The sequence below is a fragment of the Gopherus flavomarginatus genome, chromosome 3, assembly GCF_025201925.1.
Source record: "Gopherus flavomarginatus isolate rGopFla2 chromosome 3, rGopFla2.mat.asm, whole genome shotgun sequence".
In the NCBI taxonomy this organism is placed as follows: Eukaryota; Metazoa; Chordata; order Testudines; family Testudinidae; genus Gopherus; species Gopherus flavomarginatus.
In genome coordinates, this window is record NC_066619.1 from 60,474,130 (window position 1) to 60,495,984 (window position 21,855).

Below are 21,855 nucleotides of genomic sequence, written 5' to 3' on the forward strand. Positions count from 1 at the left end.
CTTCCAATCTGCTGACAGAGTTCCACTGAGGTCAAGGGGGCTCTGCAAGGGCACAGTGTCCACTCATGTGGATCATATTACAAGATCAAGGCCTTAAAATTATTTCAAATTGAAGAAATAAAGCAGGTTGACTTCAATGGAGCTGTGCTGATTTATGCCAGCTGAGAATCTGACCTATATATTTTAAGGACACAGGGTTTAATAACGCTTGTTAGTACAGCACAAACAGATCCCAAGTCTCCTTTCCCTTGACTCATAAATAATGGGAAAGAAAAGGAAAAACAGAAGCGGGAGGCTGATGTAAAGATAAAATATCTACATTCTTAGGCATATTTTAATTTCAGTAAACTGCAGCTTAATATCATCAAACTATAGTAATTTTTCCTGAATCTGAGTCTCAACACTTTTCAATGGAAGATTGTCGTATGAAAAGCACAGCACTCTGTAGTATGTTTAGCAATTCAACTACTCTCGTAATATATTGACCTCATCAGCACTTTACAGCTTTTTACTATGTCTTTAAAATTATTTTAACAGTCTATAGATAAAATCTATGTGTTATCTACAACTTAATATCAATACATACATACAACACTTTAGTCAAAGACTACAATGGGTTGGGTGGTTTTTCATTCAATAAAAGACAGTTCATCTACTTTTCCTTTGCTGATGTATCAAAGTTTAATTCCCTGTGTTCTCTGATGAACAATAATTGCAACAGCAAGCACTGAAAATTTGAGATAGTGTTGCCACCTCTCACAAGTTTTCACAAGTCTTGTGCTATCTGGCGTTTTCCTTAAGCTGAAGTTTAATTAAATTAATCAATTTATTTAAAAACAAAAAAAGAAGCTTCTAGCATTCAGTATAGTGGTAAAAAGCTTGAGAATGTGAATCACAAAGGTTCAAAAAGCAGAAGGCAAATAAAAAAGAAGCCCAAAATTATCATTGAAAAATATCTCATGATTTGTAAGTCAAACTCTTGATTTTGTGGAGGCTTGATTAATGATTTTGAAAGTCTGGGACTGGCAATTCTTTTGGAGATTCTGAAATATGAGCAGTTGTCACCTAGTGAGGGTAAAAGCGTGGAAATGTATTTGTTTTAAAAGTGATACCAGAAAACTACTCTGTCTGAATTTGTTTTCTCCTGCATACGCATTTGGGCCCCAGTCCTGTAATTGGCTCTGCAAGGGTGGCCCATGAAGTCCACAAAGGCATAAGGATCAACTGCGTGGATCCAACTGCAGGGCCTCAGATAAGTGTGGATCTTTCACACAGGAACAGGGGACAGAAAAAGATTCTCATAACATAAAGTAAAATAGTATCACCTCAAGAACTGGCAGAAAGACTCAGTGGTAGGCCTTTTTCTTTTAACTGACCACACATAAAAGGATGCCAATTTTAAAATCTCACTTTCTATTAAAGGCAGCAAAGAATCCTGTGGCACCTTATAGACTAACAGACGTTTTGGAGCATGAGCTTTCGTGGGTGAATACCCACTTCCTCAGATGCTCCAAAACGTCTGTTAGTCTATAAGGTGCCACAGGATTCTTTGCTGCTTTTACAGATCCAGACTAACACGGCTACCCTCTGATACTTGACTTTCTATTAAATTTCATAGGAGTTGCGCAAATTCCATTGTTTACCATCAAGTACAGCAAGCTGCTTTGGAAAATAAATCCCCAACTGCAATATACCATGTGCTGGATAACAGAAGATAGATAAGATATGTTTATGAATCATGTTTTGAATTTTCAAAATCAGTAATTAGCAAAAGATCATGACCGACAACTATTTTTAATACTGTGTATTTAAAAAATAATTTACTTTTTAGACATCTGTTTGCTGTACATTTAATTTCAAACTACAATTATACAAAGTTTTAATTAGTAAATGTTAAGATACATTTTAGTAGTAGTCTTATGATTCTTACTTGTAATTCAAACTATAAACAATATAACTAATTACACTTATTGGTTAAACATTACTTCTCACACATACTAAACCACTTTCAATTATTTCCCTTGTAATCTGTGACCCAGTAAGGTAGAGAAATTGGATGCCTATGCTGCAGAAACAGGATAACAGTTTCTGTGCATTCAAACATGATATTGTAGACTTATCCTGTTTTCCTTAACATCTCAAACATCAATGTCTACATGTCCATACAAAGGCAAAAGTTTTGGACAACAATAAAAATACCGTAATGTACCTTGTGACAAATCCTTGAAAATTCTAGGGACGTTTAACTAGGTGATATAAATATCTTGCAAATCACATCCTGAGTTTTTGCTTTGGCAACCAAGTCAAAAATCAAAATTAAAAGCTAGACTGTGAGCTAGACCTTATACAGCAACAGAGTAATGGCAACTGAATAACAATGCTCCCCTTCTTGTTCAGACTTCATGAGGAGGGCTGGTTGTTGCCCCAGCACTTTGGGGAGCACAGAGACTGCTACCAAAATGTTTCCCTCCCAAAGGAAGTCACCCAACAGGAGTGTGCATGGGGGAAGTAAATGGAACAGAGCTGGCTGGCTGCACCAGCTAAACCTGTTACAGGGGTGCAACCAGTCTGTTCCTGAAGATATTCTGCCTTGGTAAGGCTGAATGCCTCCTGCTCCTTGTCCTGCAGGAAAAAGGAGCTTTACATTACTTTTGCTATAGGCTGTTACTAAATGCCACAATCTAACTGTCATTTAATGTCCAGTCTCTGGACTTCTAACTCTACAGTGACAGTTACTTTTAGAGCGGATTCCCCAAGGAAACAATGAAAACCTAGAGATCTTCAGTGATTAAATAATTGTGAACAATCAGAACACATTCAGCAGCATTGCACGCATACCAACACAAGGGATAAAAGGCATTTATTTCAAGGACTGTGGTTTATTTTACTTTCTGTGGGTACAATCTGGTGCAAAAGGCCCAGGCAAGATCCTACATTCCAAGTGAAAAACAGAAGTTTCACGTTGCCCTCTGCAAGGGGAATGAAAACGGATGACAAGTATACGAGGCTTCTACATAACTACTGTATTTGTGTGCACGGCTCCAGGCGTGTGTGTGTGTGTGTGTGTGTGTGTGTGTGTGTGTGTGTGTGTGTGTGTGTGTGTGTGTGTGTGTGTGTGTGTGTGTGTGTGTGTGAGAGAGAGAGAGAGAGAGAGAGAGAGAGAGAATATGAATATTTACTCTAGGATATTAATTTTCCACAAGCTACTATATTTACTTCATTGCTACTCTTCAGGATTACAGAATAGCATTTTGGGGATGGATAGAGCAAAGAAGTTAGAAGCATCATTTTTCTAGTTACTAAATACATCTGTCAAAAAGAAGCCGAAACTTTCTAAGTTAAAATATTTTCTAGGGCAGGATAGAATAAAAATACTAAGCAAATCTGACCGCTTAATATTATGGTAAAAATAAAACCTTTATTATTGTAGTTCAATATTTGTTTCTATTATAATTAGAGACAACTCCCAATCTAAACTTCTACTCTCAAGAAAACCAATACGTAAGTAAACAAATCAGACAAACTTATTTTTAACAGTGAATGCAAAAACAGGTGTTAATCACAATAATTTTTTTTAAAATAAGGACTACTACATTAAATATACTTCTCAGGTCTATTTTTCCATGACAGATATGTGATGTGCCAGTAGTTATATATTATATTCTTCCTCCCATGCATGCACCTCCTGTGGAGATAGTGGACTACAGAAGCTGACCCTTACTGAAACCATCTTGTCTCTATGACAAAGCTCCTTTTTAACTTCTTGCTTACTGGTTACTTCCTGTGATGGAGAAAAACTTTAGCTCAGCTTGTGATAATTTCACAGGCCCTGAGCACCCTGACCCTAGAAGCCCAAAGGTCAGAAGTCAAGTCTTGTTCTGAAACATCTGTGTGCTTCATATTAAACTAGAACAAAAGTGGAGAAATATCCACCAGTGTGACGAGAGAAACAGGCAAAATAGGAATGACACATTGGTCATCTGTTACTCATGCCATCTCAAGCCATTGACTGAAATGTGATAGAAAGAACTTTACTCGCTAAAATTCCAAAATACCTTCAAGTAAATGCTTTGTTTATTAAAAATTAACAAAGTTCTCAAACACACTTTGTATTTCCTGACTTCTTATACTAAGAAATGCTTACTCAAAAATGTGCATACAATATATTTGTATGCATCCAGTGACTCAAATAATATTACTTGACAAAACCTACCGAATTCTACAAATATTTCAGTTTCAAAATTTAAGCATATCAGGATAATTCAACAATCTGAGTATCTGAAACTTCACAGTTTACAAAAGCAAAGGAAATAGGTATTTCATACTATTACAGTATATAAGGAATCCAAATCATATGATGTAATTGAAAAGAGCTCACGTTATACAATCGGTTTATGCATCAGCAACTATAGATCAAAATGAACAGTCAAGGTGTGTTACATACAGAATAATTTACAACTACAAAACTTGGCATCTTGATATTTTTTGTTTTGAGAAATAAAAGTAAATTTGTACAACATTTGTGGGATTAGATCAGCTACATCATTCTCAGGTTTCAACGTGTGCACTCTGTTTAAATAAAGCTTGGGGAAGCAATGAGAGAACTGAAATAGCCTTACTTTCCATAACAAAAAAAATCAACAAGAACTGTTAAAATCTTTGAATCACATAAGCATTTCTTCTTGTTTTCTCATTGACCAGAGATGCTCACACATCTATTTTCTCCCACAGTAGCAAAATAGCCAGACAACTTTAACTACATAAACACAGCAACCCAACGTATCAGAAGTTCAATTATGATATCCTCCCATGACTTTGAATCAAGGTGCGAAACTGCTTGAACATTTTGGCCCTGAACCTGCTAACACTAATGCATATGCTTAATTTTATGCACATGAGTTGTCCCACTGAGCCATTCTTAATTCTGTGAATTTAAACAGGCAGTTTCCTTCCAGTGCTTCCATAGAAAGTGATATGCAAGTTTGCCTTCCATGGAAGTGGCAAAATCTGCGTCTACACACTTTCCTGTACTTCTTTCACACTGCGACTGATCCAGAGCCCAATGAAATCAACAGAAGTCTTTCCGGTGACTTTAATGGGCTTTGGATCAGGTCCTCTATGAGTTTCTCTGGAGGTGCCTCCAAGTTCCCTCACGTGAGTTCCAAACTGCATTGGGGGAAATCATATAAAATAACACTGACTCAGTGAGCACTACACATTGCATTTATTTGTATTCAGACCCAACCTAGAACTCACAGAGCATGACAGAAGCTGTATTCTCCCTTTTTTTTTTTTTTTTTTTTTTTGCATACATACCACCAGTCAGGATCCATATGTTTTGGCTTCCCTGGCTTCTATAAGCATGAAGCCCTACGTGACTGCCTTCTAATTTGGTAAATAATCAACAGAGAAAAAAAAACTGTTCTTAATTTTTTTTAAACCCAAACATACCATGTGAAAAGCTGTTTAGAGTTCTAAATTATCCACCCTCTTTGGAAAGAGAACATTAAATTTAACTTCTGCAAATATGTGAAAGCCCTCAGCAAATAGGGTAATGGAAAAATTAACACTTACCAACTCTACGAATGCAAGTCCACCGTAACTGTGAGCGACAAAAAATACGTTTTCAGCTGCTGACTCAGCAATGAAGTGGTCCCACACATAAATTGCATGTTCTTCAGGAGAGCCATTATCCTACACAGAGAAGTATATTATTCACTGTAATCTTTTGCAAACTGACAGTTTTGTCTACAGGCAATATATTCCTAGTTGTTAAAAGAAACGACAAATACATTTGTGCTAGGGTCACAAACATTCATTGATACTTCTTTTTTTAAAAAAATCAACACACAAAACAACTCTGAAAATGTGATTTAAAGACCGCAAAATCTGCTTTCTTTGAATATAAACAAAAAATTGGGCAGTTACAGGAAGTCTAAGCACAATAATGGTATTTCAGCTGAACAGCCTCACTCAAATTTAATACAGAATAACAATCATAATATTTAGTTCTTATATACACTTTTCATCAGTAGATGTCAAAGTTCTTTAACAAAGGAGGTCAGTACCATTATCCCCATTTTACAGATGGGGAAACAGAAGCAAAGAATGACTTGACTGGCCCAAGGTCACCCAGTGGCCAGACGCTGATCAGATTCAAACTTTTGACAAATTTGCATCAAATATTTGTTCACTAAAAAGTCATTGTTTGTATGAAGTTAAGACTTAATCCAATAAAGAGAATAAGAACAATAATAAAACTGAAGCTCCATCTCACCCTCTAGCATTTATCACACTGCTGCTATACACCTACATGTTCTAACAATACAGAATATGGCCTAATTCCATAATCACCTAACTGAATTTTTACACCATACTTATTCTATGTTATTTTGCAATTACAAGCTAATATACAATGCAGATAGAGCACCTCTTGATCATTTTCTGATAATACTCATTATTTTGGGGCCTGGGAGTTAGGGGAGTGAAAATTCTCTACGAGTTAAAACCATAGGACCGGTGATCACAATATCTGGGTGGTACATTCCTAACTCTGTTACTAACTTTCTATGTGCCTATCAGCAAGGCATTTAACCTCTCTGCGCCTCACTTACCTCTTAGTATTAGTACCTCTTATGCAAGTATTAATGTAATAAACATGAAATGCCTGATACTAAACATCACTTCCCTAGTTGAAAAGCCATAAATAAGTTATATAAAAATCACAAGTAAGTAAATACCAGTGAGGACAACAGGTAGCCATAGGATTCTAATAATTTCAGAGTTAATTATTCATATAATTTATACATACTGTAAAATTTTCAAAAATTAGCTTAAGTCCCCTTTTTAAAAAATGATGTAGGCACTTAGGAGCCTAAGTCCCAATGAGACTTTGGTTCCCAAGTACCTAAATCACTTTGGAATAAAGCAATTAGGTTCCTAAATCACATGGACAATTCTGAAACTTTTATCCACTGTTCCTTTAACTAGCAGAAACTGAGAACAAAGCTTTACTCCTACCTTTTCACGTACAAGCTCAGACTGGTAACAGGATAGGAAATGTTTATCAAACTTTTAAAACAGCCACAAAGTTCCTTGGACTTGGGCAGATTCTATTATTGATTGACTGACTCTCAATGACACAATGAAGTGTCAGCCTACTAGGTATCAAAAGCTGCATTCATCTCCATGCAAGGGAAGGGATATTTTCTGTCTTTCAACTCTGGTTCTGCAATTTGATCATGAAGATATAAGACTCCAACCACTTGAATCCAAATACATGATCTGGGTCCAAGTAAAGACAGACTGGAATGTGTTTTTTTTTGCTTCTATTAGCAAAGCAGAGGCTTGTAAATGAATCACTTTCCCCCTCCCCCTAGAGATCTGTTTAAGATAAAATAGAGCAGTATGGTCTGGAGTTTATTAAGGGAAGTTATGTATGTTTTAACAGGGATTGCTATAGAAGAAAAATGTGGAAACAAAAGGTTTTCTCTAAGAAAAGTTTAGAAGCTATGGTACTATAAATAACACAATACAATAATAATAATAGCTAAGGAATTTTCCTTAGTCAAGTGAATGAGTTTTACAGTTAGTCTTCAATTGACAATAAAATTAATCACTGTAAAAACAATTTAATCAAGTTCTCAGCTCTGACAAAGGGAAAGAAGGGTCAGTTATTTTTAGTTAAAAATTATGAGTCAAATCATGGTGCAGCCCATTTTTATTATTCTGTGTGCCATTAGGGCAAAAGCACACAGTCTTAGGACTACAGCAGGAAGCTTCCAAAGGATTCAGAAATCAAATGAGAGTCTAGAAATCTACAAATAACTCCCGTTGATTAAAGCAAAACCAAACAGTCCGATAAACCAAATAATTAACCATTCTATTTCATACATTCCAGCATGAAGATTCAATTCCAGATTATTTTTATATACAAATGCAAAAAGAAGCTCTGTCTAAAATTAGTTACTTTGGACTATAACTTCTGTTTTTCGTTTTTATTGTTAAAGTGCCTTAATGTAAAATAGAGAGACAAGGTGGATGAGGTAATATCTTTTATTGGACCAACTTCTGTTAGTGAGAGAGACAAGCTTTTGAGCTACATAGAGCTCTTCATCACGTCTGGGAAAGATACTCGAGTGTCACAGCTAAATACAAGATTGAACCAATAGTTTATCATAAGTAGTTATCACATATTCTAAGCAACCCCTCAAGGTGAAGTGCTAGAATGTGGAGCTCGAAAGCTTGTCTTTCTCACCAACAGAAGTTAGTCCAATAAAATATATTATCTCACCCACCTTGTCTCTCTATATCCTGGGACCAACAAGGATACAACAACAGTACACACATTAATGCAAAATACATTGTATTGCCCTGTATACGCTGCTAATCCACAGACAGCATAAAAAGAGAATCTGGGACAGGGGAACACTACTGGATTAAGTGATACATTTTAAAGTGAAAGCTATTTATTCATGCTAGGTATCAGAATAACTTTATTTTGAAGCTGGTCAGGATTTCAGGCAACTTTTTGGGACAATCAAACCAATGCTACCGCCATGTAAGAGGGAGCTGGCTATCTAATAGAGAGTTAGTCACCACAGTCTCCACAGAACTGCTGGGCTCTTTGGAATTTGAATTTATGCCAGTTCCACCCGGGGCTGAGGATTAAGTGGGTCTGTCTGGCCTTGGATAAACTAGGGTGCTGAGTACCAGAGTTTCAGTACAGAGGGTGGCAATCCAAGGTAGCTGTTACTTCCCATTCTTCTACTGCTACTAGAATATCCTGCCTTTACATGTAAACTTGTTAAGTTATTTAATGAAGTGCAGGCCTCTTTGTCATACTTTCCATAATTTTCTGTATGACCACATAAAAAGGGAGTGAAAGGTTATATTACCTACTTCATATGGCAGTTGTGAGGTTTATTCATTGTCATTTGTGAAGTGTTTTGAGATCATTGGCTGGAAGCAGGGGCGGCTCCAGGCCCCAGCACGCCACACGCGTGCTTGGGGCAGCAAGCCATAGGGGCCGCTCTGCCGGCGCCGTGAGGGTGGCAGGCAGGCTGCCTTCGGTGGCATGCCTGTGGAGAGTCCGCTGGTCCCACGGCTTCGGCAGACCTCCCGCAGGCGTGCCTGCGGAGGGTCCGCCGAAGCCGTGGAACCAGCGGACCGTCCACAGGCAAGCCGCGGAAGGCAGCCTGCCTGCCATGCTTGGGGCAGCAGAATTCCCAGAGCCGCCCCTGGCTGGAAGGCTGCTATAGAATCCCACGGCAAAATTTTCCATCATACATGCCTGAAGTTGGATATCTAAACCCTACAGTTATGTGCCTAAATAAATGGCTTGACTTTCAATGGTATTGAACTTAACAACAGCCATGGGCATTCAGAACTCTGAAAATCAAATAATTTATTCAGGATCCTAAATAGATGTTATGTGCCTATCCTGAGGCATCTAACTTTGAAAATGTTGCCTCCAATGTAGTATTATTACTACTAATTTTTGTTTTGGTTTTTGACTCTGACATTCAACTGAAATAAATTCCTTAATATAGATTTTAGATTAAATTTGTCTCTGGTGACTTTTGACTTAAAAGCAGATTTTTTGTGCATTTTACATTTACTTTGGCCTATTTCCTACAAGTTATGGTGAGATTCACTGAAGAAAGATTTATAGAGTCACATTTGTTTGACTAAATTATCTGAAACTTGCTTAAAAAAGAGAATATTTTGGGAGTTTAATATTTCTTGTCTTGTATTTACTACTTGAAATTTAGAAGAAGCCCGCTCAGATCAGCTAAGTAATTTTGCAAAACTTTCCGTCCACAAAAATATCAGAGAATTTAAGAAGTTATTCTAGTTTAAAAGTTTGAGGATCAGATTCTCTTAGGGTGACCAGATGTCCCAATTTTATAGGGACAGTCCTGATTTTGGGGTTTTTTTTTCTTATATAGGCTCCTATTACTCCCCACCTCCTGTCTCAATTTTTCACATTTGCTGTCTGGTCATCCTAGATTCTGCAGTCTGCTAAGGCCTCTGAAGTACTGCTTATATAATGTAAAATGGCTGGAATACAGGCTGCAATAGCTAGTGTAAAACTGCTTCCTGTGCCAGCAGCCTCACAACTGCTGGTGTAAGGAAAGTGAGGAGATATTGTCAGGGGCATGACAAAGTGGCACTCGTTCACTGGCCCAAGGTCACTGAATGACATTACGCCAGTAATGTAAATTAGAGCTGCTCCTCTGCAACTTTAAGTTGGGGCTGGGTGGCTGACAATCAGGAAGCACTCACATTCCCTCTCCCCTCTCCACTGCTCAGGTGGAGGAGGGCAGAGTACCTGCTTCAGACCCTAAAATATCTGATGCATAATTTTCAATTTGCTACTACTTTGAAAAAATTTACATAATTCATTTTTTAAAGAAATGATATATTATGAATAGGATTTAACATGCCATTTAATTCACAAACAATGACATTTGAACCTTTCTTAATGACTACCTTTATTTCACTACTGTTGTAGTTTATACAGCATATTAAAGGAACTACAGAGTTTCAGCAGCTAGCTAAAGAAAACCCACTCCTGATTCAAAAACGTAATATAGAACATAGATACCCATCTATGAGGTTCTGGGGAGGTTAATTACAGGAACATAGGATTATCAGATAACATTTTTGCCACATGGAACAGTTCCTTTTCAAGAACAAAAGGATCACCAGATGTTTCCAGCAGAAGTAGCATTAAACTTTTTTGGCTAAGATAGAAATGAGCACTCAAAGTATTGTTTTATATCTTTTAAATACTACCCATTAGCAATATATAAAAACACAGAGTAGCTTTCCAAACCAAATGACTATTGCCTCAAAAATGGTCATAAATTGTTAACTTGGAGCTTTTCATTCTAATACAAAAAGTTTAATCAACGTAATTTAACAGTAGATTTAATGAAAATAATATGACATTGATAAATTAATATTTCTAAAGCAATTTTAATATTCTTAGGCCAGATTTTCTGCTGTATCTGAGAGCTGCTTGAAGCAGCAGAGTGGGAGCAAGGGTCAAGGAACAAGTTGTCTGCCTAATCCTCTGATCAGCTGGGCTTTGACTCAGGCCCTGGCATAGGTTAGAAAAATTAGAGGCTGCTCTAATCTATACTAACTCGAACTAAGGACTGTACACTCAGAAAAAACAGAGTGCACAATGCCCTGGCCATGCCTCCTCTGACCTGAATGCAGGGGTGGCCAAACTGTGGCTTGTGAACTACATATCGCTTTTTTACTGTTAAAGTGCACCTCGTGGCCCTCCCCCACCACATTCTCCACCTACCAGACCGGGGGAGTGGGGGAGCTCAGGACCTCTGCCTTGCATTGGGGTGGTGGGGTAGAGGCTTCTGCCCAGCAGGGAGGGGAGTCTAGTGGCTTCAGCCCCATGGGGTGCACCTGCCGGGACTCAGGGCTTCAGCAGGAATGGGGCTGAAGCCTCAAGCCCTGTCAGGCACCTTTCTGAGGGCTGAAGGCCTGCGCATAGGCTGTACCCCGGCTCTCAAACTTCTGAAGATTGTCATATGCGGCTCGCAGGGTCAGTAAGTTTGACCACCCTTGCTCTAGCACATCCTTCATGCCTGAACACAGAACGTGAATGCATGTTAAAAACTCTCCCATGCTGGGGGAATTCTTAGCTGGCCACATATGGACAGGTTCTAGGCTCTTTTCACCACTGAAGTGGTACACAGGGACCTGAACAATGGGGATAACCATAGATATGCATGGGTGGAAGGGACCTTGAGAGGTCATCAAGTCCAGACCCCTGTGCTGAGGCAGGACCAAGTAAACCTAGACCATCCCTGAGAGGTTTGCCCCACCTGTTCTTAAAAACCTTCAGTAACAGGGATTACGCAACCTTCCTTGGAAGCCTCTTCCAGAGTTGAACTACCCTTATAGTTAGAAAGTCTTTCCTAACATCTAATCTAAATCTCCCAATACTTCTTGTCTTACCTTCAGTGGACATGGAGAACAATTGATCTCCATCCTCTTTATAACAGCCCTTAACATTTGAAGACTGTTACCAAGTCCCTCCTCAGCCTTCTTTTCCTAAGACTAAACATGCCCAGGTTTTTTAACCTTTCCTCAGAGGTCAGGTTTTCTAAACCTTTTGTACTTTTTGTTGCCCGCATCTGGACTCTCCAATTTGCCCACATGTTTCCTAAAGTGTGGTGACCACAGCTGACCACCATCCTCCAGCTGAGGCACCACCAGTGCGCCTGTTAATACATACCAAAATTATATTAACCTTTTTCACAACTGCATCACATTGTTCAGTCATATTCAATTTGTGACCCACTATAATCCAGAAGTACTACACCTAGCAGTTATTCTCCATTTTATAGTTGTGCATTTGATTTTAAGTGTAATATTATCACTTATCTTTATTGAATTACATTTTGTTGGAATTCAGGCCAATTCTCCAATTTGTCAAGATTATTTTGAATTCTAATTGTGTCCTCCAAAGTGCTTGTAACCCTTCCCAGTTTAGTGTCATCTGCATATTTTATAAGCACACTCTCCACTCCAGTATCCAAGTCATTAATGAAAATATTGAATAGTATCAGACCCAGGACTGATTCCTGTGAGATCCCACTAGTTATACCCTCTCAGTTTGACAGCAAACCATTTGTAACTACACCTTGAGTATGGTCTTTCAACCAATTGCGCACCTACCTCACAGGATTTTCCTTATTTGCTTATGAGAATGTCATGTGAGATTGTATCAAAGCCTGACTAAAATCAAGATATATCACATCTACTGATTCCCTGTTATCTAGTGGTCCAGTAACTCTGTCAAAGAAGGAAATTAGTTTGGTTTGACATGCTTTGTTTTTGACAAATCCATGCTAGTTATTCCATATCATCCTATTATATCTCTAGGTGCTTACAAATTGATTGTTTAATAATTATTTTCAGTATCTTTCCAAGTACTGAAGTTAGGCTGACTTGTTTATAATTCCCTGGGTCCTCTCTGTTTCCCTTTTTAAAGACAGATACTCCAGTCCTCTGGGATCTCACTCATCCTCCATGAATTCTCAAAGATAATTGCTAATGATTCCAAGAATGGTTCGGCTAGTTACTTAAGTACCCCAGGATGAATTTTATCAGCCCTGCCAACTTAGTATATTTAACTTATCTAAATTCTTTCACCTGTTCTTTCCCTATTTTGGTTTGTGTTCCTTCCTCCTTTTTGTTAATACTAATTGTGTGGAGTATCTGGTCACCATTAACCTTCTTAGTGAAGAATAAAGCAAAATAGGCATTAAACACCTCAACCATCTTGATGTCATTGGTTACTAGCTTTCATTCCCTGCTAAGTAGAGGACCTCCACTTTCCTGTGTCTTTCTGTTTTTCTTCATATTGCCTTTTATATTCCTTGCTAACTGTAACTCATTTTGTCCCTTAACCTTTCTAATGTTTGTCTCTACAAGAATGTACTATACTTTTGTACTTCTCCTTAGCAATTCATCCATAGTTCCACTTTTTGTAGGATTCCTTTTTGAATTTCAGGATATTAAAGATCTCCAGATGGAGCCATAATGACTTATTATTCTTCCTATCTTTCCTTTGCATCAGGATAGGTGGCAGCTTTGCCTTTAATATTGTCTCCTGAGATACTGCCAGCTCCCCTGAACTCCTTTTTCCCTAAGTTTTATATCCCATGGGACCTCTGTCATAAACAGATAGCTAAGGGTTAATGTCTCTTTCACCTGAAGCACCTGACCAGAGGACCAATCAGGAAACCGGATTTTTTCAACTCTGGGTGGAGGGAATTGTGTGTCTGAGTCTTTGTCTGCCTGCCTGCTTTCTCTGAGCTTTGGAGAAGCAGTTTCTACTTTCTAGTCTTCTGTTTCTAAGTGTAAGGACAAAGAGATCAGATAGTAAGTTATATGGTTTCTTTTCTTTGGTATTTGCATGAATATAAGTGCTGGAGTGCTTTGATTTGTATTCTTTTTGAATAAGGCTGTTTATTCAATATTCTTTTAAGCAATTGACCCTGTATTGTATCATCTTAATACAGAGAGACCTGGTATGTATTTTTCTTTTGTGTGCTGCCTGTTTGATTTGTTCTTCCTTTTCTTTCATCTCCATCTGTCGCCTGTGTTCAGCTTCTTTGTATTGCTCTTCGGCCTCAATTTTTGCCTTAGAAGTCATGATTCCTGTTTTCTTGTGTTGGGATGCCCTCCGGTGTTTATCTTCTGAACTGCAGGTTCTCTGTTGCCTCCTGAAGTCTGCCTAGCAACAGTGCCTTTAGCTAATCTTCAATGTTAAGTAAACCTGAAAAACCACTTTATTTGCATGCATATAGTGCTGGAACTTGCCTCCTAATGGGAGGGCTATTGCATGACAAAAGACCCTTAACAGTCTGGTAATGGCTTCTTGCTTAACATGCAAGCCACAAACTGCCAGAGAGAGCAGAAAAAAAAATTCTCTCTGGTTCCCTTTTAAAACCAACTGTTTCTCTCTGCTAAAAAGCCCTTAGCAGAGAAAAGAAAAATATAATATTCCTACTGGCTTCTGGATTCTGTCTATATCCCACCCGCTGCTACAATATCATAACCTTAGTCCCAGATTTGGACCTTAGCGTCCAAAATATGGGGGTTAGCATGAAAACCTCCAAGCTTAGTTACCAGCTTGGACCTGGTACCTGCTGCCACCACCCAAAAAATTAGAGTGTTTTGGGGCTCTCTGGTCCCCCTGAAAAACCTTCCCTGGGAACCCCAAGACCCAAATCCCTTGAGTCTCACAACAAAGGGAAATAATCCTTTTTCCCTTCCCCCCTCCAGGTGCTCCTGGAGAGATACACAGACACAAGCTCTGTGAATCCAAACAGAGTGAATCTCCCTCTCTGTTCCCAATCCTGGAAACAAAAAGTACTTTCCTATTCCCCCAGAGGGAATGCAAAATCAGGCTAGCAATCCAACACACAGATCTCCCTTTGATTTCTTCCTCCCACCAATTCCCTGGTGAGTACAGACTCAATTTCCCTGAAGTAAAGAAAAACTCCAACAGGTCTTAAAAGAAAGCTTTATATAAAAAAAGAAAGAAAAATACATACCAGGTCTCTCTGTATTAAGATAATACAATACAGGGTCAATTGCTTAAAAGAATATTGAATAAACAGCCTTATTCAAAAAGAATACAAATCAAAGCACTCCAGCACTTATATTCATGCAAATACCAAAGAAAAGAAACCATATAACTTACTATCTGATCTCTTTGTCCTTACACTTAGAAACAGAAGACTAGAAAGTAGAAACTGCTTCTCCAAAGCTCAGAGAAAGCAGGCAGGCAGACAAAGACTCAGACACACAATTCCCTCCACCCAGAGTTGAAAAAATCCGGTTTCCTAACTGGTCCTCTGGTCAGGTGCTTCAGGTGAAAGAGACATTAACCCTTAGCTATCTGTTTATGACAACCTCACCTACCAGTTCTCTGAGTCTGTTAAAGTCTGCTTTTTTTTTTAAAGTCTATTGTCCTTATTCTGCTGCTCTCGCTCCTTCCTTTTCTCAGAATCATAAAATTTATCAGCTGACATGAAAATACATTATGTCATAGTCTTGTTTTTGTTATCCTTGGTACTGTTTTGTCCAATTTTAACCTACAGAACCTAATTATGTATTGTATATTCATATTAACAACATCTCAGAATCTGTAGAATATTAACAAGCATTGTTTTATAAAATGCTGCCAAAAGTCTTCTGTTTCAAGCAGATATAATATACTGCTTGCACCATGAAAAAATTCAGCTGTACTGTTGCAAATAGCAGATAAAATACTTTACCTTGTAACTTTATCAGAAACAAACAAATGATTGTGGGTAAATTCTCTGGCAACTATTTTGCAAACAACATAATGAGTAGCCTCATTTTTGCAATATTGTATAGTCTGCCAGTGTAAGAGTTGTAAGATATATAACATTTTAATGAATCAAGTCATGAGAGTACACAGATAAGCAGTGTGCATACAGTAAATACAGTGCTATGTTCTGCTGCATTCAAAATACAGGTTGAATTTACTAATGTAATATTGCAGTCATTAATTGTGAAATACCACGCTGAAGTGAGGCAGGAACCAAAGCCTTATCAACTATGCCAGATTCTAACACCTAGACACTGCAAGGTCTGCTGTTATGATGGACTACCTGAGCTGATAACACATGGAATTATCTAAACAACATTTGCATATTTGTGTAATTATTTCCTAAGGTTAATTAGCTCATGCAAAGCAGCTTGCCCTTTGAGACTGCTCACAGTGACAGGTTCACATATTTCTTGTTCCAGTGCCAAATTTTACAGATTTTTTCCAGCTAACCTGTTGCTGGAAAGTTACAAATCCAGCAACATGCTCAGTGCCCTCGGTAGTTATGATTTTCAGGAGGGGTTGAGCCAGCTCAGAATGAGGCCTAGACAACTATCACTCAGCTACTACATATACTATAGACTTTTAATCAATTTCAACCGTGTTCCCAGAAGATAAACTTAAAATTGATTTGATTTGATGTACTAGTTCTTTCTTTTCCATGTTGATATTTTAAAGCCAAGTAATTCAGGTGCCCTAATATTTTCTAAAAGAGAGAAATATATACAACAGTACCACATAACTGAATTATTTTAAAATAGCCTCACAAAAAGTAAGTTTAATAATACTGTATTTCTCTAGTTTATCTTTCATCCTAGGATCTCAAAACCTTGTTATATTTCTATGCACTCAGGCAGAGTATACACGTTAAATATATAGGAAACGAGTTACACTTTAAGTCAGTAGCAGAATTGTGAGAAGAGTCCAGAAGTCATGTCTCACGATCCTGCTTTAAACATGAGACAATACTCTTTACCTTTAAGCCAGAATTTTTTTTATGTATTATGATTCTTATTATTATAAAATTCATCCCTGTTGCCTGAACTCAAAAAAGTGAAATTTTATTGGGATAATCTTTTATAAATAGCAATTCACCTAATTTGACTGAAAACCATTACATAAAAATATAAAAAGCAACTAAGGAGATATTCATTTGATGTTGACCATGTGGATATTACCTAGAGAATTAGCATCTTGTCATTAAAGAGTTAGGGTTGAAAGAGTATTTCACTTGTGACCAGTTAACTAACACACACACACACACACATACACACACACACACACACACACACACACACACACACACACACACACGTTCTCTTTACAAAAAGACAATATCTTAAACAAAACAGTCCAATGTTAAATGTTACAATGTCTGGAATGATCAGCAGTACACTCCTTCATCAACTCATTCTACCTGACTCCCACCATCAACTCATATTTCATTTAACCTCCTCAAATTCACAGCGGTATATGCACTGAACACAACAAATCACTAGGATTTTACTGGCAATTGGTTCTTTGAATAGGAATTGGGATTTTCAAAAGTGCTAGTACTTTGGGTTTTTTTATATGTATTTGAAAATTTGGGGATGGAAGATGGTGAAGGGAACAGAAGGCAAAAATTTTTCCACATGAAAATATTAAATACTTGGGCTGGGATTTTCATAAGCACTCAGTGTTCTCCTACCTCTGTTCCCACTGAAGTCAGTGGGACATTTGCCACTGACTTTAATGCTATCAGAGCTACATCTAATTCTGAGCCTTTTTGAAAAATCCATAAAAGTTTTATATCTGGAAAATGCTAAGCATTTAAAGTTTACCTACATGGCAAACTTCTTTTTCCTGTCTCTCTCTGTGTCCTCTACTCGGTTCACTGCATCCTCTTTCATGTCCCCTAGTCCTCTGCAACTCTGCACTGCCCTTCTTAGCTCCCTGGTCCCTTTCACCTACACTTTATCCCACTTTCATGTCGTACCAGTTTCCTATATCTCTCATAGCCCTCAATTCTAAGACCAGACAGCACATCTGACAACACCAAGTTCCCCTCCCAGTCCACTGCATTTCCCTCCCTCTTCCTCATGCCCTTTCCCAGACACCTGCCTGCTCTTTCCCTTATCATTACTAATACAAGCCTGTCAGCAGCTGCTCAATTTATAAACTTTTAAAAACTAATCTGAACCCTGGTTTGCATACACCTGAAACTAACTTGGGGCCTGGGTGGTGGCAATGGCTGAAACCTCTCTTGGGGCAAGAAGGCTGCAGCAAGAAGCAACAACAAACAAAGGGGGGGCAAGAAAAAAAGGAAGCAAAATATTTACCCTGCCATTTTAAATCACATACCCATCTGTTCAGAGTATCTCCAGTCCATCTTAATGCACAGGAAGTCTGTAACTGTAGCCACTGGAGTCTCTTACCAGCACTCTCGGGCGTCACACTTGATTGGAGTCATAGAGCTGCCAACTCTCACAATACAATTAGAAAGTGTTTTTAAAAGTTTTTCACAGGTTTCTTTTGCAAATTTTTGCCTTTATATAAAATGGCCACCATTTTCTATTAGTTTCATTATGACTGGAGACAGGTTGTCCCCAGTTAAAATGGTCACTATCAGTTGTGACTTGTAATGAAGATCTAATGGGGATAATCCCAACCCAATTAAACCCTCTCTCTTTTTATTTTTAATCAAACTAAACTCTTTGTGTCAGATACCTTCCCCTTCCATTTCTCTCCAACACTGCAGTGGAGAGAACAGCAGAAGGCGGGTAAGAGAAGAAGAGGTGGCAGCCTTTGGGCCCTTCAGGGCAGCCTCATAGTGTCCAATAAGTGGAGGGAATAGATGGTAGTATCTATTCTAGAATCTTCCTTACAGCAGCACCAGAGACAGAAGTCTGAGAAGAGAGGGACTTAGGGCCTCCTAAGAAAACAGTTGCATCCACTGAAAGTATGAAAATATAGAACAATGCTAATATCAGAGCATGCTCACAGGCTGCCTTTTTAGTCCTCTCAGAGGCAGAAACAGAGTAGACCAACCCACGTCCAGACTAACCCGCTGTATCGGCAGGTTAAAACCGATTGCTCGGGGATCGATATATCGCGTCTAGTCTGGACGCGATGTATCAATCCCCGAGCGCGCTTACATCGATTCCGGAACTCCATCAACCCGAACGGAGTTCCGGAATCGACACGGAGAGCCGCGGATATCGATCCCGCGCCGTCTGGACGGGTGAGTAACTCAATCTTAGAAATTCGACTTCAGTTACGTTATTCACGTAGCTGAAGTTGCGTATCTAAGATCGATTTTCCTCCCCTAGTCTGGACGTCAGTACATCTGAAAAGTAGTACATGAGACCCAATGTAGGAGAAAGCTGAGGCAAAAGGACTGGGGAACTGGCCAGCCTGTGATTCTAATAAGGCAGCAGGAAGACCAACGAGTAAAGGGAGAGCAAAGGGAGTGGTGGAGCCTGTGACATTCTGAGGGATAAAAGAGAGCTGGAGAGGGGTGCTGGAGAGGGGTGTAACCATCACATACTATTTCTCTTCAGCAAGGAAAACAAATCTGGAGTTTCTAGGACATGCCACTTAAAAAGTATTCAAAAATGACCTTCCAGTAACTTTTCAAAAGCACTATAACTTTCAAACTTTTCTGATTTGTAACCAAACTTTCCAGAAAATCCCAACCCTTGGAATTTCAGAAACTCCTCAGTTTCCTGAGGGGAAAAAATGGAGGGAATAGAAAATTGAACTTATATGGGAAGGTAGCTTCAGCCTTAATAATGAAGTGGCTATTGCTGCTTCATAATATAGATTTGTAGGAAGAATGGAGGTGGAGTGTTGAGATTGTAATGGCAAGAGCTTTGTGCCCTAGGATATCCCAGGCAATGGGAACAGCATGGAAGAAATACAAGATGGAAGAGGAAGAAGAAATCAAATGGAACGGTGAGACTAGTGGTGGAACAAAGTGGTCCTGGTTGGATGTAATAAAAGAAGTGTGGAAATGATCTTTAAAGGTGAAAACAAGCAACAAAAGTTTGGGGAAGCAGGTGAAGGTGCTCCTAGACGGTCACAAGGAGAAGAATGATAAAGATTGAGTGACAGGTTAGAAAGATGACTTTAGCTGTTGCATTCTGAATGAAATGGAGGCTACAAGACGAGAGGGAGGCCTCTGCATGTGTAACCTCTCATCTATCGTACTTGTAAAATAAGTGAATCACAGAGGCCTTTCCCATAATGTAACAATATGAGGCCTTAGTTAATAATAAGGGCTCTGAAATACATAGAAATATTAATAGTAGCCAACTGAAGGAGTTACAACTAGAGCTGTCTTGTTACTTGCAGTTCAATGTGCATTTGCTTAGGCTATGGGATAGCCCCTAGTCTCAAAATGCATAATATTTTACCAGATAGGTAAAACAGGCACAACAGACAAGATAAATGCATGGGTTTCATGTGAGATTTGTGACACCTGGCAGATCTGAGGGTGGAACCTGAAATTACTCCTAAATTATGAGTTAGAAGACTGAGAAAATGTTGGCATCATCAACACTAATACAGAACACATGACGAGATGGTTTGAGAGGAAAGACTGAACTCAGGCTTTGACATGCCATGAACTTGGAGATTAAATTGTTTTGTGAGCTTTGACGCAATAAACTTCTGAAAATTAAGGACTGAGTCTTAAGAAAATCTTGTCAGTACTTCCTGGCTTAGAAAGGTGGCTGTGGAGATCCGTGAAATCAGAAGGAAATAAGGAAACAAGAATTCCATTTCACAAAAAATGTGGAGGTTTTGACATTTGGGTTCATTCCACAAGGGAATTAAAACTATACCTTTCAAAAAAAATTAAAAATCAGAGAAAAACTCCAATTCTTGAATAGCTAATAGCCCAATAGTTAGGGAACTCACCTAGCATATGGGAGACCCACGTTCAAATCCATGGTCTGAATCAGTTAGACCAGGGACTTGAACCAGGGCTTTTCACAACTTAGGTAAATCCTTAGTACTCTGTGTTTTCAGTTTTTATTTGTTAAAAAAAATCTGGGACTTTTTCAGTGTTTACTTTCCAAACATTAAAACCAGAATGAAATTGGGTTAAAATTAAAAAAAAAAAATCAGTAAAAATCAGGGGAAAATAAACCTATTGTAATATACACATTTTACAACAGTTATAATAGAATTTTTTTTAAATGTACAAAGCTATATTTGTCTCTCTCAGAGACAGTAGTTTTTCCAGAAATTGTGGTTTGCATATGCTCACATACTTTTAGTCAAAGTATCCTCACTCATGTTGAGCCTTTTGCTGTCCTGGAGGTAGTCTAACTTTGAAAATAAGTGCTCTGCATCAATAGATCCAAGGGATGCGCTCAAAGCTCGCCGTGCCACTTTGCTCAAGTTGGGAAGTGCGTCTTGATGACCATTCCAAACAGCCAGCACATCCAGTTTCACATTGTCAAGGTTAGCGAAGTTTACGTAAGTAATAAATTCCCCTTTCAGATTTAAATTTCATCTGTAGTGGCAAATGGTTGAAACACTCTGGCATAATGATCATAGTCTACTGCAAAATTCACCTTGAGGAAGGGGTGCAACACGTGGATGACATTCCAGAAAGAATCTTCAGCACCAAACACTTGAGGGTTCAGATTATGAGCCATGACATTTGGGTTCTCCCATTTCTCGCTGAGCATTGTGTTAAAGGGTTTGGTTCTTGTATTCCAGGGTGGAAACAGCTGGGTATTTCTCCTGAAGCTTTTGAGCTCAGTTCAGCTTAGATTTTGGTTGTCAGGATCCAGTAAATGTCTGTATTGGCAAATCTGTTGGTAGCAGTCAGAGAAAACTCCAGTGTTTTCTGTGTGTCACACAATGAGTCCAAGTTTTTAACAATGAACATTCCTTGGGGAACAGAATCTGGCAGTCATTTTAGTTATTTGCCAGTCTCTTCAGAATTTATGCTTTAGAAC

General features: G+C 38.5%; 1 protein-coding gene across 8 annotated transcripts in view; it reads right to left on the reverse strand.

Annotated features, from left to right (window-relative positions):
- FAM172A (family with sequence similarity 172 member A) overlaps positions 1–21,855 on the reverse strand; it is a 368,850-nt gene that overhangs the window by 123,934 nt on the left and 223,061 nt on the right. For 7 of the 8 annotated variants that reach the window (XM_050943914.1, XM_050943915.1, XM_050943920.1 and 4 more), the window contains one exon: positions 5,575–5,694. In XM_050943914.1, the coding sequence (XP_050799871.1) occupies positions 5,575–5,694 (120 nt within the window). Of the gene's footprint in view, positions 1–3,634; positions 3,782–5,574; positions 5,695–21,855 lie in introns of those variants that run through there. The other variant, XM_050943922.1, reaches the window with a different exon arrangement.